General features: G+C 38.3%; 1 protein-coding gene across 1 annotated transcript in view; it reads left to right on the top strand.

Moving 5' to 3' along the window:
* The window catches only part of EIF3H (eukaryotic translation initiation factor 3 subunit H), an 88,825-nt gene extending 80,834 nt beyond the window's left edge, over positions 1–7,991 (top strand). Inside the window, exons 6-8 of the mRNA XM_051609792.1 lie at positions 2,927–3,047; positions 5,587–5,719; positions 7,733–7,991. Of these exons, the coding sequence (XP_051465752.1) occupies positions 2,927–3,047; positions 5,587–5,719; positions 7,733–7,830 (352 nt within the window). The 3' untranslated portion in view covers positions 7,831–7,991. The remainder of the gene's footprint in view (positions 1–2,926; positions 3,048–5,586; positions 5,720–7,732) is intronic.
* The last annotated feature ends 6,875 nt before the right edge of the window (positions 7,992–14,866 follow it).

Below are 14,866 nucleotides of genomic sequence, written 5' to 3'. Positions count from 1 at the left end.
CCTTGACAGGAGACTACTTCACTGAAAGTGTGCCCACGCAAACAGCTGAATCCGTACAGCTGAGAGTGCTGTAATCCTTGGGCAAAGAGGTAGAGAAAGGCAGGAAGATGCTGGTGCTGGAATCTCTTAAACTGACTTTGCTGGCAACAGTAAACTGTACCTTTGCTTTCCTTCAAATATATCTGCAGAGGCTCTGGTGGTACGAGCATTCCCTCCGGAGGAGAGAGGCTGGCATTAAGGTCTCTTAGCCCAATCCGTATCGTAACAGGACGCCCTTGTGTAGTTACTGATATGTGAATTTAGTTAATACATGGTTGTTTCTTCCCCCTTCTGTGAATTCTAGACCATAACACTGCCAAATACAAGGTAGAACAGTGGGAAGAACAAGACAGAAAGGGCCAGGAGTGTTATCTGCAGGTTAGGCTACTCTGTACAGGTTTCTACTTCTTATCCTCAGAATTACTTGACCTTTTTATTTGATAGTTAAACAAGGAATCGGAGGTCATCCATGTGCCAAGGACTTGATTTCATATCTGCCGTTTTGGGTGAAAGATTTCTCCCGTGAGATTTCACTGATGCCTGTGATGGGGTTCTCTTCTGGTGCTATCTTAAGGTGGAGCTATGTCTTTTAGTTCAAATCAAGACTGTGCTCAGATCATCACCATTGCATGATCTCAGACCTGACTTGTTTCAGATGAAACTAAACTAAAATTAGGTTTTAGGAGGATACCTACTGTGATTCAGCCACTAATGGGCTTTCAGATCACTGGACCACATCAGAACTATAGTGGTAAGAAACCACCCTGAAACACATATAGCATGAACATTGGTTTCTTAGCACCAGCTGTTTTGCTTTATTGATCTATTCTTGTTGGTCTATACTACTTGCTAATCTAAGCATAAACTTGATTTAGTTGACTCTCTTGCTGAATCAGCTGACTGAAATGCATCCCTTGAAAATGCTTAAATATTGGATACATACTTTTTTACAAATTACTTTATGTTGGTCTTTCTATGTTTTTAAAGAGATGGAGCAAAAAGGGGTATCAACTAGATGAGAACTGAGGAAAAAGCTGGATCTGTGGCTGTAGCATAACTTATCACTTCATGTCTCAGTTCACATCTGTTTAAGTTATCTCTTTTTAGCTTTTTGTTTCCCTGACAATGAGAGCAAACACTATATTACCACAGTTTTTAACAATAACTTTGTTTCTGTATTCTTCTGTACTCAGCTGGTCCCAAAGAGGTTCACATAAAATTATTTTTTGTAACCACCTATATTTCACATGGACACTATCTCTAAAATAATTACGTATTCCTGATGTCCACACACCCTACAAGGCTGTTAGTATATACCTACATAGGCATTTCTGATAATATCCAGTTCTAACACTAACTCTGTATAATATAAACTCCATTAAAAAAAAAAAAAATGCACACCCCTAGCCGTGGCAATAGTCCACAGTTCTAAATATCATGTGCTTGAAATGTTCAACCTAAAAAAAACCCTAAGAAGTTTAAGAATAGTTACTATAGTGGCACCTTTCTTGCTGCTGTGTAGCAGCATCTGCCCCTGTACACAACTTAGATTTAAAATTCTGGCTTGTAAATAAATTGTGGTCTAAAGTTACTGATACAGCCTTTTTTCCAGGGAGCAGGCAGCTTAGGTAGGGAAACAGCTTTTCTAGTGCTTGGAGATAAGGGTGTCTTTAGCTACATTCTCAGCAGGTATCGTCCAGTGCCTCAGTACTTTACCAGCTTGTCTCCAGCTATGGTTTTGGGGAATAATTTATACTTAGAAAGGGGTATGCATAGTATTACATATGTGGTTCCCTTTTCACTTTATGCCTGTGTCTTCCGGTTAAGAATGTCCTCAGTAGGATGATGGGAATGCGTTGTAAACATGTAGAATCTTGGATATTGTGAAGCTGCAGTGACTGAAGGATATTATTCTGACATAGAAGTGCACCAAACTTTGTGTAAGACAAGCTCTCATGAACAGTAGTGGATTTCAGTTGAGGAGGAAGATGGAGTTTGGCTTTTTGAGTTATTGGTCTTCAGCCAAGTAGGACTGGGTAAGGCTTAGATCAGAGCCAGCAAACTAGCTGCTGATCAAAGGGATCAGTAGAGAGCACTAAGTATCCATCTCTTACTGCACTGCCCTGTAAACACAGTTTCAGATGAATACTGTCTCCATGGGCACCAGTCTAAAAACTTCCAAAACTTTAACTTGGAAGCTATACTTTAGGTTGAACGCTCCTGCAAAATATTGAATCCATTGCTAAAAATGGTTACAATAAAAGTTGTTTAACAGACTGCCTTTGTCTGGCCAAGGGAGTCGATCGCTTAACTGGAACTGGACACGCCCAGCCTAGCTGCTTCCATGTTGCCTATGGTATGGAATGTGGAGCTGGCTGGACAGAATGCAACACTCACTCTCAACAGCTAAGATCAAGCCATACCTACTGAACTTCCAGGTGTGGTTTGATAGACTAGTTAATGAGATGGAGTTCTAAAGAAGATTTTAACTATCCCTGCAGAGGGATAGTTAAATTTCCATGAAAAAGCTAGCAGGAACTTGAAACCAAACTCCTGGAATGTTGCTCAGGGTTGCATGCCACAAAAGCATCAGACTTTTTCTTATAAACATTTCACCTGCATCTGTAAATTCATCAGTAAATTCACACAAGGCATTGCTTTTTCATAATGATGAGCTTCCCTGCACAGACCAAAACACTTAAGTATTTGTTATATGGCAAAGGTGCTAAAGGAAGTGCCATGTAAACTATCATAAAATACATATATAAACAAAGATAATGAGGAACTTAAAATTTAACAAACTGTGCCATTAGTGCAGAAATGCTGGTGAAGTGACTTGAGATGAATTTTAAATTTCTTTTTTTGAAATAAATGTATTGTATTTCAGTAATCACCTCGGAAAGAGTCTGCAACTACTGATGGACAGAGTGGATGAGATGAGCCAAGACATTGTTAAATACAATACCTACCTGAGGAATGTAAGCAAACAGCAGCAGCAGAAACACCAGGTTGGTAACATGGAAAACCTGAATGAGAGGATTTTTTCCCACCCCCCACAAAGAGCGGTTTGGGTTCTGTTGTTGAAGGCAGATGGATTTGGAGCTAAGCAAAAGAAAATTCTTATGGAAACATATCCATTAAGTAGATTTATAAAATGTGCTAGTCAGTGGGGAATCATCAAATAAATTCACTTCTGCTGATATGTAGTGTGGATTCCTCTTTCTTTGCCATTTTACATGTTTGTTAGTGATTTATGATAAAACAAAAAAAAAATGATAAATATGCTGCGGACATGGGGATTAGAGGTTTAGTAAATGAAATGAAAGCTGAAACTACAAGTAAACGGTACCAAAACAAACCATGTTTTGATACGACCACGTGTAGTCATGCATCTAGAAATAAAGAAACATAGCCCATATTTAAAAGACAGTGGATTGTCCTCTGATTGGAATTTTTTTTGTTGTTGTTGTTCAGTAGATAGTGAAACTGGTCAGGTGATGCTGACATTAACTACTGATGCCAAAGGGCCTCTTCAAAATCCAAAATAGTCTGATTAGAGAATAGTGAGTATGGAGACTGGCTGTTGGTGGCCCTGCTTGAGCAAAGGGGTTGGACAAGGTGACCTCCAGAGTCCCTTCCAACGTCAACCATTCTGTGATTTGGAGACAGTATTACTTGATTTGCTGATTCTGCATCTCATCAAGCATTACTGGGTCTAATTATAGAAGAATGCTGGTAAATTGGAAAAAAGCTCTGAGAATGATTTAACAGCTTGGAAAGCAGATCTTAGTGAGTGCAATTCACTTCACGTGATAAATTAACGAGTGACTTGCTTACTCAAGAAGTACCTGCATGGAAAATAAATTTGAACTCTTTAATCTAGCAGACAGAGGTATGACAAGATTCAGTATCGGCCAACTGAAAATGGGCCAGCCACTTGAAAGATAAAATATTGCAGGTATTGCTACACAAAGCAGCTAATTATTAAAAAGGGCACCCGTGGTTCATGTGAAGTGCTTCATCACTGACTGTTTTAAAATAAAAATTGGCTTTTTTCACTTAAGTAAAGTGTAGCTTGAACAGGGAGTGCTTGAGGGAAGCAACACATCATCAGTGGTCTCTCCTGGCTTTGTAACTCCTGAGGATATAGAAGCTTCATCCATGTTATCTTCAGAAAAATTATTTTCCTTTGCTTCTTAATTTGAATAGAAAGATGGCATCATCTTAAAAGGTTTTTGTTAAAAGCAAGGGGCCCTATTTATATTGAAAAATTGGTTCCATGGTGCCTCTCTTCATTTCTTTACTAACTATAGCTGCTTTAGTAGTGGCACATTGTAGCATAGTTAGTGGTCTTAGCTTCATTTTAAAAATGGAGCATCTCTGATTAAGGGCAAGCCATTTCAATAGAGAATAATAGGCAGACTGCTGAGAAGTGAATGGAGTAATGCAAAGAAAGAAGAAACTACATGCAATTCACATACAAATATGGGCATTTAAGATTTTATTTTTAACATTGTCCAAAAACATGTATTTGTCACTACTACTGGAAAAAAAATTACTTCGTTTGAGTATGCCACCAAGTATGAACTGTTCTCAGACTCCTATGCAGCAATATGTTTAAATAAATGAGAGAAAACACACTATACTAGTTGGCCTGTTTAATTTAAATATTCTTTGTGTTGAATATGAAGGCTTTGATAGACAAACCTTACACCTAATTCCTGGCTGTGACACACAATACATGTGTTTTGGAATGTATGTACTTCTGCAGGATCAAATGTTTATCCGATAGCTGAGGAAATGGTCTGCCTTATTTTTTATAAAGTTTGAGTAATCTACGTGGCAAAGGGAAGCACTGAAAACAAATCTGAGGGGTTTTTTTAATAGAAAAATAATTTCTACAAACTGCCACTCTAGTGTGTGCTCTGGTAACCCACAAAAAATTACATCAAAGTGGCAGAATATCTAAATAAACGGAATAGAGAAATGAACCATTATGCTTTGTTTCAGCCACCACTTTGTTCTCAGTTTAGAGTTAATATTTTTGGGCTTAAAATACCTTGTTTAATCGAGTTCTCTCCCCCTTTCACCTTATATATCATTTTGACCTTTAACTTGCATTAAATCAAGTATTTCTGGTTTGTAGAACTAGTTGAGGTAATGGCTTCTCATACCTACATATACCATCCTTGTTTTCCTTTTTTGCTTGGGGAAATGGAGACTTTTATCTGGTATGATCTGTTTTTTTCCATCAGATACAGTATTTATGTCTGTTAAAAAAAAAAAATATCTTATAAATTAACCCAAACACCTCAGTACCACATAATTTTCCAGTACCTTGCTTGTGGGGGAGATGGGGGAATACTTGCTACCAGTGAATTGAAATAAACTGAACTGTGTTTGCATGACTTGAAATAAACTGAGTTGCATTGACTAAGTATAATTTTTAAAATGTACTTGCTGGTTAGGTAAAGAGCATCTGAAAATAAAAACTTTTTGTTGCTTTGGAAGTCCTGTTGCATTCAGTTTCTGTTGCTTTATTTTCAGTACCAGCAGAGACGTCAGCAAGAAAATATACAGCGTCAAAGCCGAGGAGAAGCCCCTCTTCCTGAGGAGGACATCAATAAGCTTTTTAAACCACCACAACCCCCTCCAAGAATGGAGTCACTCCTTATTGCAGGTAATGTTCTAGCAGCCTTCTCAACTCATCTTGCATATGAATGTTATCTTGGAGGAAAAATACAGTTCTTACCTTAGAAAGCATCTTCATTTTTCATTAGCTTTGCAGTTATGGTGTGATATTTTGGCACTGGCAGTATTCCACATATGCCTTTGTTTGGACAAAGGCAGTGGTTTCGACCTGTGATCTACAGCCCTTGTATCTGAAGAGCTGGGGGGAATAAAAGTAGCTAAGAAAAACAACCTTGTTGCAGTCCGCGCCTCTGTCAGAAATTGAGCATACACACACAAAAGTATTTAAAACCACCTAGGGAAGTAATTGGGTCATTACTGATAGGAACATAGGTTTGTTTTGTTTTGAAAGCAAGTCATTGGGATTGAATTGGAGGAATTTCTTTTATCTCTATGTCCAGAGTTATAGGGAAACTGTCCTCATCTCCCTGCACCCCAAGGCAAATTAGGATGTAAATAGTAACAAAGCATAGGTATTTTTGGCAGTGTCCTGTGTCCTCACTTTCTTCAGTTTTCTGGTATATTTTAGGATGTAGCTGCAGGTGGGTACAAAAGTCAGGGCCTGTCCTGTGCCTTCTAGAGGGGCAAAAGTACCTGGGACCTTACAATGGCAGTAGAGACCAAATGCCCACATGCCCTGAGACAATATTTGGAAAATATCAAGAGAAAGGCAGTTGTTTAACTATAGCAGGCCTTTTGGATGTTAGCTATCAACATGTTTTGTACTGAGAGAAAACTAAGCTCAAGTCCTGGCGATTTAGTGTATACAAAAGAATGATTTGACATTTTAAAAGAAAAAGAGGTAGTTAACTTGAGCTAACACTCTTAAATTTTAGAGTGACCAAGAGATTATTTTTTTAATATTAATACTTTTTTGTGCTGCTAATACATACTGCTTTTAGAAGAAATAATGTTCTTGATTTATTATTCCTTCCAGAGTCTTTTAAAAAAATACTGGGTTTGTAGTTTTTACCAGTTAATGAACACTAGCAGCATTAAAGTATTTAAACATTCGCTTTAGCATAGCTTAAAAATGCAACAAAAGTGTGTATGTGTGTACATCTGTGTTTTATGAAAATGATAGCTTAGGGTGAATCATCTCTTGTAAGAGGAGGAATTGAAACTCTTATACTTAAAGGGAAAAACAGTTTTCAGCCAAAGCACTCTCTTTGTTTGCTTTTAGCATAGTCAGGGGAAAAATTGAAAGCATCCAGTTCAGCTTAGATGAAGTAAAGTTTGTGGATAAAGAATAAAAATTTAGCTCTTTTGTCTCTGAGACATTTAAAAACTTCTAGAATAGAGCATTAAATTGAGAGTTTATAGGCCTTATAAACAGTCTTAATTTTGATTAAACTGGCTTCATATTTTGCTATTCCTACCTAACAAGGGAAATAACTTGTAGCACTACTTGTATAAAGATGTTTTGCTGGGCATGTTTGATTTGTAAAGCACTGGCAAGTCTTTGTACCCTGATGATTTCTGAAATAGCTAGTAAAGTGAAATATTAGGTGGAAAAAAAGGCTAGCAAAATATAAAAAAGGAGTACCACAATTTTCAGTCTGCTACTGGAAAATATCGGTTACAAATATTTTAATAGGGACAGCAGATGCACAAAAACAGAACTGAAATTCAGTCTTGTAGTATCTCTTGGGCAACTAAATTGGACAATTAATGTGATTAAGCTTCAGTACAGCAGCATGAATGGACAGTTATTTTTTGTTGTCCCATATCTTTTCAGAAATGTTACGTAATAGAATTGTAGGATAATTAAGAGGTGTTTGAGTATACCAGCTTACCTGTTCTGCTAATTTAGTTTCTTCTTGTTACCAAATCTGTTAGGAATTATGTTTTCAGTATTCCAAAAGTGTAGAATAGTCAAGCTGATGGTTGCATCTCTGTATAAATCATGAATGACTCATGCATGTTTGGCTTTTTAAAAATTATGTTCTAGGATGTTGTTTTAAGTTTCAAAACTGACAAGGGTTTACTCTTCTCTTAACAGGTCAAATTAACACCTACTGCCAGAATATTAAGGAGTTCAATGCACAGAACCTGGGCAAGCTTTTCATGGCTCAGGCTCTCCAAGATTACAACAACTGAACAAACTGCTGTAGCCCTCATCAGAAAAAATTATTTACAGTTTTATGCTGTTCATAATTCTCTTGAAAATTTAGTATATTGGTAAAAGAGTCTTGTAAAACAGTCACCTTGGTTTGTGTAGAATTCTCCTGTAAGACAAATAAAAGCAAAATTTAATGATATTTTAGTATTTCCTTATTTGTTGGCCCTACTGGACTGGAATTTTCTGTGGTCACTCAAGTTTTCTGAATGCTTGGCAATTATTCATGTTTAGTCATAGCAAATAATACAGGTTTTATTTAACTTGGAATATGAAATAAAAACAAATTATTACAAATGTTCAGTATAGCCAGCTTCACAGACAAAATTTAAGATTTCCCAGTTTCGGTTGAGAACTTTGAACCACAATGTGCTAGTCACTCGGAGCAGTTGCTTATTTTTAGTTTAATCTGTTTGGACAGCCTGGTGTGATGGGTCTTCCATATGACAAATATTTCATGGACAACTTCACATTCAGAACATACAAAACTAGTGTTATGTGGAGACTGATCCCCACCATATCATGCTAACGGGTGTTCCCATTTTCCGTAGTCACCACCAATTGGATTGAAATCCAGTGATGCTGCTAAAGCATTCGTGACAGAAACTGTAGAAGTAGCTGAACTGGAGCAGCTAGTGTGGTGTAAATGGACACCGTGCTTACTCTACATTAACTTTGCCATCTGGACATACCTTTATTCCTGAACTTGGGCTACTTATCTTTTTAACAAGCGTGTTAATTTAAAGGATTGGCATGTGACTACAAATATATGATTTTTTTCTTGGGTTCTTTCTTGTATGTCATTGTTTGAGTTCTGAGAGATTAAAATGCCTGAAGGATGTGATTTGGTAACATCTTCTAAATATGGACGTAGCATGGACTATTTCAGCCTTTAAAGTGACTGTTTTGGAAAGTCAGAAGTGTGTGAAAACTGAGGGTGAGACGAAGAACTTACTCTTTCCAGTCTAAACTATAGTAACTGAAGCATTTACATGTATCTATATATATGGATCTTTATATATATAGCTCATATATATATATATATATATATAATCACATTATCACATATCTGGCAAATTGCAATTTGCCAGCTTGATCCTTTGCCTTGGAAACTTTGGGCACCCTTTTGTTAGCTTTGTTACAGTGAACTTGTGAACTTCTCTGAAATCTAAGATTAGTCAAGTATCCTGCTACAGTGCTACATGATTGAGTTTCATTTCCTATACAAATAATACTCAAGCCGTGTTAATTTTCTAATTTATGAAGGATCAAAATAACCCCCAGGGAACAAACATAGGATCAGATAATTAGACTAAGATGAGGCATTTGAGATAGAAAAAATGATCTTCCGGATAACTGGGGATAGAAGACTGGCTCTGTAGTGCCTGTGTATAGACGGAAGCATCAGTAACATTATACATACTAGAAGGCCTGCAAAGGAGGTGTTAGCAAAATAAGTACTTGGACTATGTTAAAAACAAGCTGTGTGTTTTGAATTAGTTCTTTAAGATTGAGTATGTAAATGTGAGAAAGAGGGCAGTAATATTCTGCTGTGTTGGAGTTTAGCAAAATCAATGAATTTTTACATAGCTAGATCAAGTGTGCTAAATAAATGTCAATTAAAGTCCATGAGTAAATCTGGAAGACTTTGGCAAAGGTTTGTGGCTTCTAAAACTATGTGCTTGAGTCAGACAAGGAAATGAGATACAGAAGTGGATGAGATGGAAGTAGACTTTGGTGATGATTTTGACTATTCTGTTCAGAATCACACTTTGTTCTGTCGTGGTGAAAATCATTAGAGGAATCTTCCCTGAACGAGGGAGGTGGAGTCAAATGAAGCCTGTAAATGAGAATCAACAGCTGTGGAGATGAGGAATTAAAAAGGGATGGGGCTGTGTCTCTAGGCTATGTCTCTGGTGTGAGCCTTCCTCACTATTTCTCATTTCCTGGAACTTTGCTTTACATGTTCTCTTCCTAATGCAAGTGAGCTGGCAGCTCATTCACCATAAGATAAGTCCCTTCTATGTCTAATTATCATAGCACTACCTATTTTTTTTTTATCCTTGGCTGTGAAATGCTTTTCTGTATACTAATAAAAATATAGTGACATTGAGTCTTTTAAAATCACTGCTAAAGAAATTAGAAGATATTTTTGGTCAGTTAACCTATTTTTATTGCAGAGGCAAGCAAGGCCTCTGCCCTGTGATTCTGTCTCTGTCCTGAATCCACAGGTAATGCCTATGCACCCAGGAGACAAAATGTGTGTGGAAGAGAAAACCTTCCCTGCAGTCATGAGTTACACACAGAGTCCACATCTAGCCATCATCTGTCCTGCCATGCTCCTAACCATGCAAGTGTGTGTTGAGATAATTGTTTTGTAATTGGTTTTTATTTGTGTGGAACTCCTAAGAGAAAATGTTACTGTGGAGTCCAGCTCTAATTGGCATGAGTCTTACAGGCAAGTCTTCCAAGCTTGATTTTATACAAGTCTTTACGATGTGAAGATTGAAAGGAACAGAAAAGGGATGATTATTTTACTTTTGATGCTGAAATAAAAACACTATTTCTTCTACTTGGTCAATACGAGGAATCTTCACCAGTATAGCCCAAATTTTGCTGTGACATTTACTGCCTCTGCTCCAGTCCTACTTGTACCATGTTCCAATTGTGCTGATAATTAGAGCGTCTGTGGGAAGTGAAGTGTCATCTCCCTTAATCAGTGCTCTAGCTTGGTCATAGCGCTGTGACTGCCTGCTTACAGGAGGGTGTGGGCCTCTGTCCCAACTCCATTTTCAATGTGTTGTCCAAACATAAGGGCTTTGCTGGTTCAAGGTGGGGTGTTGCATGGAGTTGGAAGGTCAGTGCTCCTATAGTTTGAGGTGACACTCACTGAGGAGTCACAGTAATGGGCGGTTTGTGCTCCTGCTCAGTCACATGAAGTGGAATAGGTTAATCTCTGAGCCTTTTTAACAATCCAAAATGTGGCTGTACTGACAGCCCTGAGGTTATCTTCAGGGCAGGCAGTAGGAAAGGATGCTAAACTTTGGACCATCGACTTCCTTAAGTAAAAAAATAAATGTAATAATACGGTCAAATACCACAGTTGTCACAGACTAGTCCTTAACATTAAGGAGAGCTTTGACTGGAGCACAGGAACAAAAGGAGAGTTTATGGCCTTTGGAAAAGGGGGCAGGCCACTCAGGAGGACTACAAAGATGCAGCAAAGTTATGCAGGGAGAAAATCAGAAGGGCCAAAGCCCAAATAATTTCAATGGCTATTGCTGTAAAAGGCAATTAAAAATACTTATATAAAGACTTTAACAACAGGAGGAGGACTGGAGATAGTCTTTGTCCTTTATTGGATGCAAGGAGAAACATAGTGACAAAGGATGAGGAAGAGGCTGAGGTTCCTAATGTCTCCTTTACCCCTGTCTTTAAAAACAGGACTAGTTTGCTGGGTGGCCAGCCCTTGGAGCTGGAAGACAGAGATGGGAAGAGAAGGAGGCCTCCATTAATCCAAGAGGAAATTGTTAGTCACCTGCATCAACTAGACATACACAACTCTGGGGCTGGATGGGTTACACCCAGGAGTGCTAAAGGAGTTAGCAGATGTGCTTACCAAGGCACTCCTCATGACTGTGTTCAGTTCTGGGCGCCACGGTGTGAGAAGGATATTGAGGTTCTGGAGCAAGTACAGAGAAGGGCAATAAAACTGGTGAAGGGTCTTGAGGGTAAGTTTTATGAAGAGTGGCTGAGGGAGCTGGGGCTATTTAGTCAGGAGGAAAGAAGGCTGACGGTAGAACTACGACTACCTGAGAGGAGGTCATAGAGAGGCAAGTGCTGGTCTCTTCTCACAAGTGGCAAGTGGTATGGCGAGAGGAAAAGGCCTCAAGTTGTACCAAGGGAGGTTTAGGCTGGCTATTAGGAAAAATTTCTTCACAGAAAGGGTTGTCAAGCTCTCTAACTGGCTGCCTAGGAAGGGGTGGAGTCACCGTCCCTGGACATGTTCAAAGGTTGTGTAGATGTGCTTAATGACATGGTTAAGCAGTGGACTTGGTATAGTTAGGTTAATGGTTGGACTTGATAATCTTCAAGGTCTTCTTCAGCCTAAATGGTTCTATGGTTCTATGATTAAGGAAAATGAAACTACATGGGAGAACTTTTCTGTAATCCAGACATACTTGGTGTGCCCATTATCTTAACATCAAGATATGATGCGCTATTTCAATTTTCCTTTTGTTGTTCTCAAACTTCACCTAAACTACAGCATTCTGCTTCTGACTGCCCACAGGGAGGAAACGTGGGGTGCTTTCCCCCCTTGTACATAGGTTATAATGTGCTTTTTCTCAGGTCCACACCATGTTCCCCCAAATACTTACAAATTATAGAGGATAACTTTCTAGTCCTCTGCATTGTGTCAAAGCTTGGACTTCTGTGCAGAGCTGAACAGCTTGAGCGTAAGATACTGCCAGGTAAGAATTGGTAGGGTTTGTGCAGATGTAAACAACTGCACAGAGTATAGAAAGTCTGAGTGAGGTGGCAGATGATCCTTGACGTTGGGTGGGATTGGCAGTGGCAAACGGGAACACTTGTAAAGAATATCTGATGTCTTCATTATTATGTTCCTTGTGCTTTGCAAGTTCCTGAGCACAGTCATTAGTTAATCTTCTTGTTGGTCAACCTTGCCTGATTTTTTACCTTCTGATAAATTTCTGAAATGACAAAAATTACTGGTGACAATCTGAGAAGAATCTTTAAAAGGAGTCTTTAAGAAGCAAGCACTACTTAATTATTCTCCCTTGGTAGCTGATGGACTCCTGGTGCTCTGTTAAGAAGTTGTTAGGAGCTGGTGATGCAAATAATATCACCATCCAAAATATGTGCAATGTGTGCAGTAAGAGGAATCAAACTGCTCTCAGTAGAACTACTTCTCATCCAGTTTGCCAGCCCTTGGGTGAAGGATACGTCCCTCATGATTTTCCATGCCTGTGAATTTTCTTCCCCTGGATTTTATACTTGCTTTTAATTTTCAGATTTTGCCTACAGCTTGTTGATTTTTAAGCAAAAGGAACATGCTGCTTTAAATCCAGAGCCTTCTGTCAGCATGTGCTTTACTTTTCCATTAGTTCTTTTGGAAAGCTTTGTTTGCAACTGGGAAGATATTTTAAATTTTGGGAGCTGAATATCAAATTCACAGTGGAAGCTTTGGTTGTTCAGAGGTCAGGTATTGCCCCAAGTTCAACTTTCTCATGACCCTGGTGTTCAGCTGCAGGGGACTGAATGCATTGACACTGCTCAGGAGTTGGTGGTGCTGCTCCTTGCGACTAGTCCAGAGGGAGTGATTCAAAAGCTGTTCATACCATCTTTACAACTGGAAAGTGGTTTACACAAAGTCAGACCTGTGTTTTATTTTTTGATCTTTTAATTGACAGACCAGATTGCTGGTGACACAGCTCGTCATATGCTGAGCGGTAGCGAATGGCACAGAGCTGTAGAGGATGTCTTGAAAAACAACAGCTTTGGCAAAAGTCTCTTTAGTGAGAGAAAAAATAATGTCTTCTTTCAATTAAAGCAAGCATTTATATGGGAGGAAAAATGGCCAGATACATTTTACAATGATAATAAAAGGGATTGGGTTGTCAGTAAAATAAACAGGCAAGGGTAGCAAGGTATTTATCCAGGGAAAACACAGCTAAAGACTTCAGAAGCTTTTATAAGATGAAAAGAATGTGTGCATGAAGATTTCCATTCTGGTTCAAATTATTAATTTATTAATCTTTTATCATTACTGATGGTGGTGTTCCTTAAATATTGTGTAATAGGTCATTTAATCTTTTTTATTTTCTGGATTTGAGCAATGCAAATTTAGTCTTATATGAAAAAGTGTCTTGTTTTCATCGTTCAGTGTGTGATTTTTGTCTTAGTAAACTGATGGAGTAGGAGTCACATCCAACAGGTTGGAAAATTGACTGAAAGACTCAGAGTTTCATTTTTTTACTTGCATATCGTGATGGTTGAAAACAAATCTACGTTTTGTCTATCACAGAACTGGTTAATTTTTTGTTCCCAAATCTTTCACTTGGCTTCTTTAACGTGAGTGATTTAGGTATTAACTTGCAGATCACATGTAAGACAAGAAAACATAGAACTGACATGCACCAGTGACAACAGGCTTGCCTGTTTCAAGCTGTGGTAATAAATATAGCTAAAAGTGAAATTTAATAATAACCAATTTATATATTTTAGGAGAAGCAGTAAACAATATGTTGATCAAGACGGGTCTGTCTTAAAACTTCATAACTCTTGAGCAGTTTCTGCTTTGAACCAAGTGTGTGATTTTCATATTGATTTTTTTTTTTTTTTTTGTAGCTATACCTAAGCAAAAAGTGTGGTTATATTAATTGCTGTAACATTTAACTTAACACTGTAGTCAAGCAAATCTGTTGTTACTAGCAATGGAAAAACTAGTTCCAAAAGTATTAGCAATTACGAGCTTCAATGATGTTAGCAACTTGTTTACATGGACAACAAGATAGCATTCAATTTAACAATTTTTAACCTTGGCTCCTCATATTCTAGGACTATCTAGGTTTCTAGTACAACTAGGCTTTTAATCAGGGATAAAAAACAACTACTTTGTTTATAGAAAAGCACTTTCTACAGTTCCATATGTGAGCACAAGCAGTCATGGACTTGGTTTCTTGTGGCTTTTTGGTCTTTTTAGTTCAACCACAAATAGCTGTTCACAATGACTCCTACACACAACTGCCACAATACATCTTCAGTTCCCTGCAGGAGTTTCTTACTCTTCCTCTTCTGAGTGGGTGCTGATCCAGCTCTTGACCTTGACTGCCTGGCTCTTGGCGGGCCAGGTGGGAGGCTCAGCAGCGCTGCCTGCTCCCGGCCCCTCTTGGGCTGTGTGTGATGCAGATCTCCTCTCAGCAGCTTATCCCACCAATCTGTCATCTCGTTGACCTTGACAAATTAGTTTTGAAGTTATCAGAGTGGAGTTAAAGC

The sequence above is a fragment of the Apus apus genome, chromosome 2 (assembly GCF_020740795.1).
Source record: "Apus apus isolate bApuApu2 chromosome 2, bApuApu2.pri.cur, whole genome shotgun sequence".
Classification (NCBI taxonomy): domain Eukaryota; kingdom Metazoa; phylum Chordata; class Aves; order Apodiformes; family Apodidae; genus Apus; species Apus apus.
Note: the sequence above shows the minus strand (reverse complement) of the source record. Positions and strands in the feature narration are given on the sequence as shown.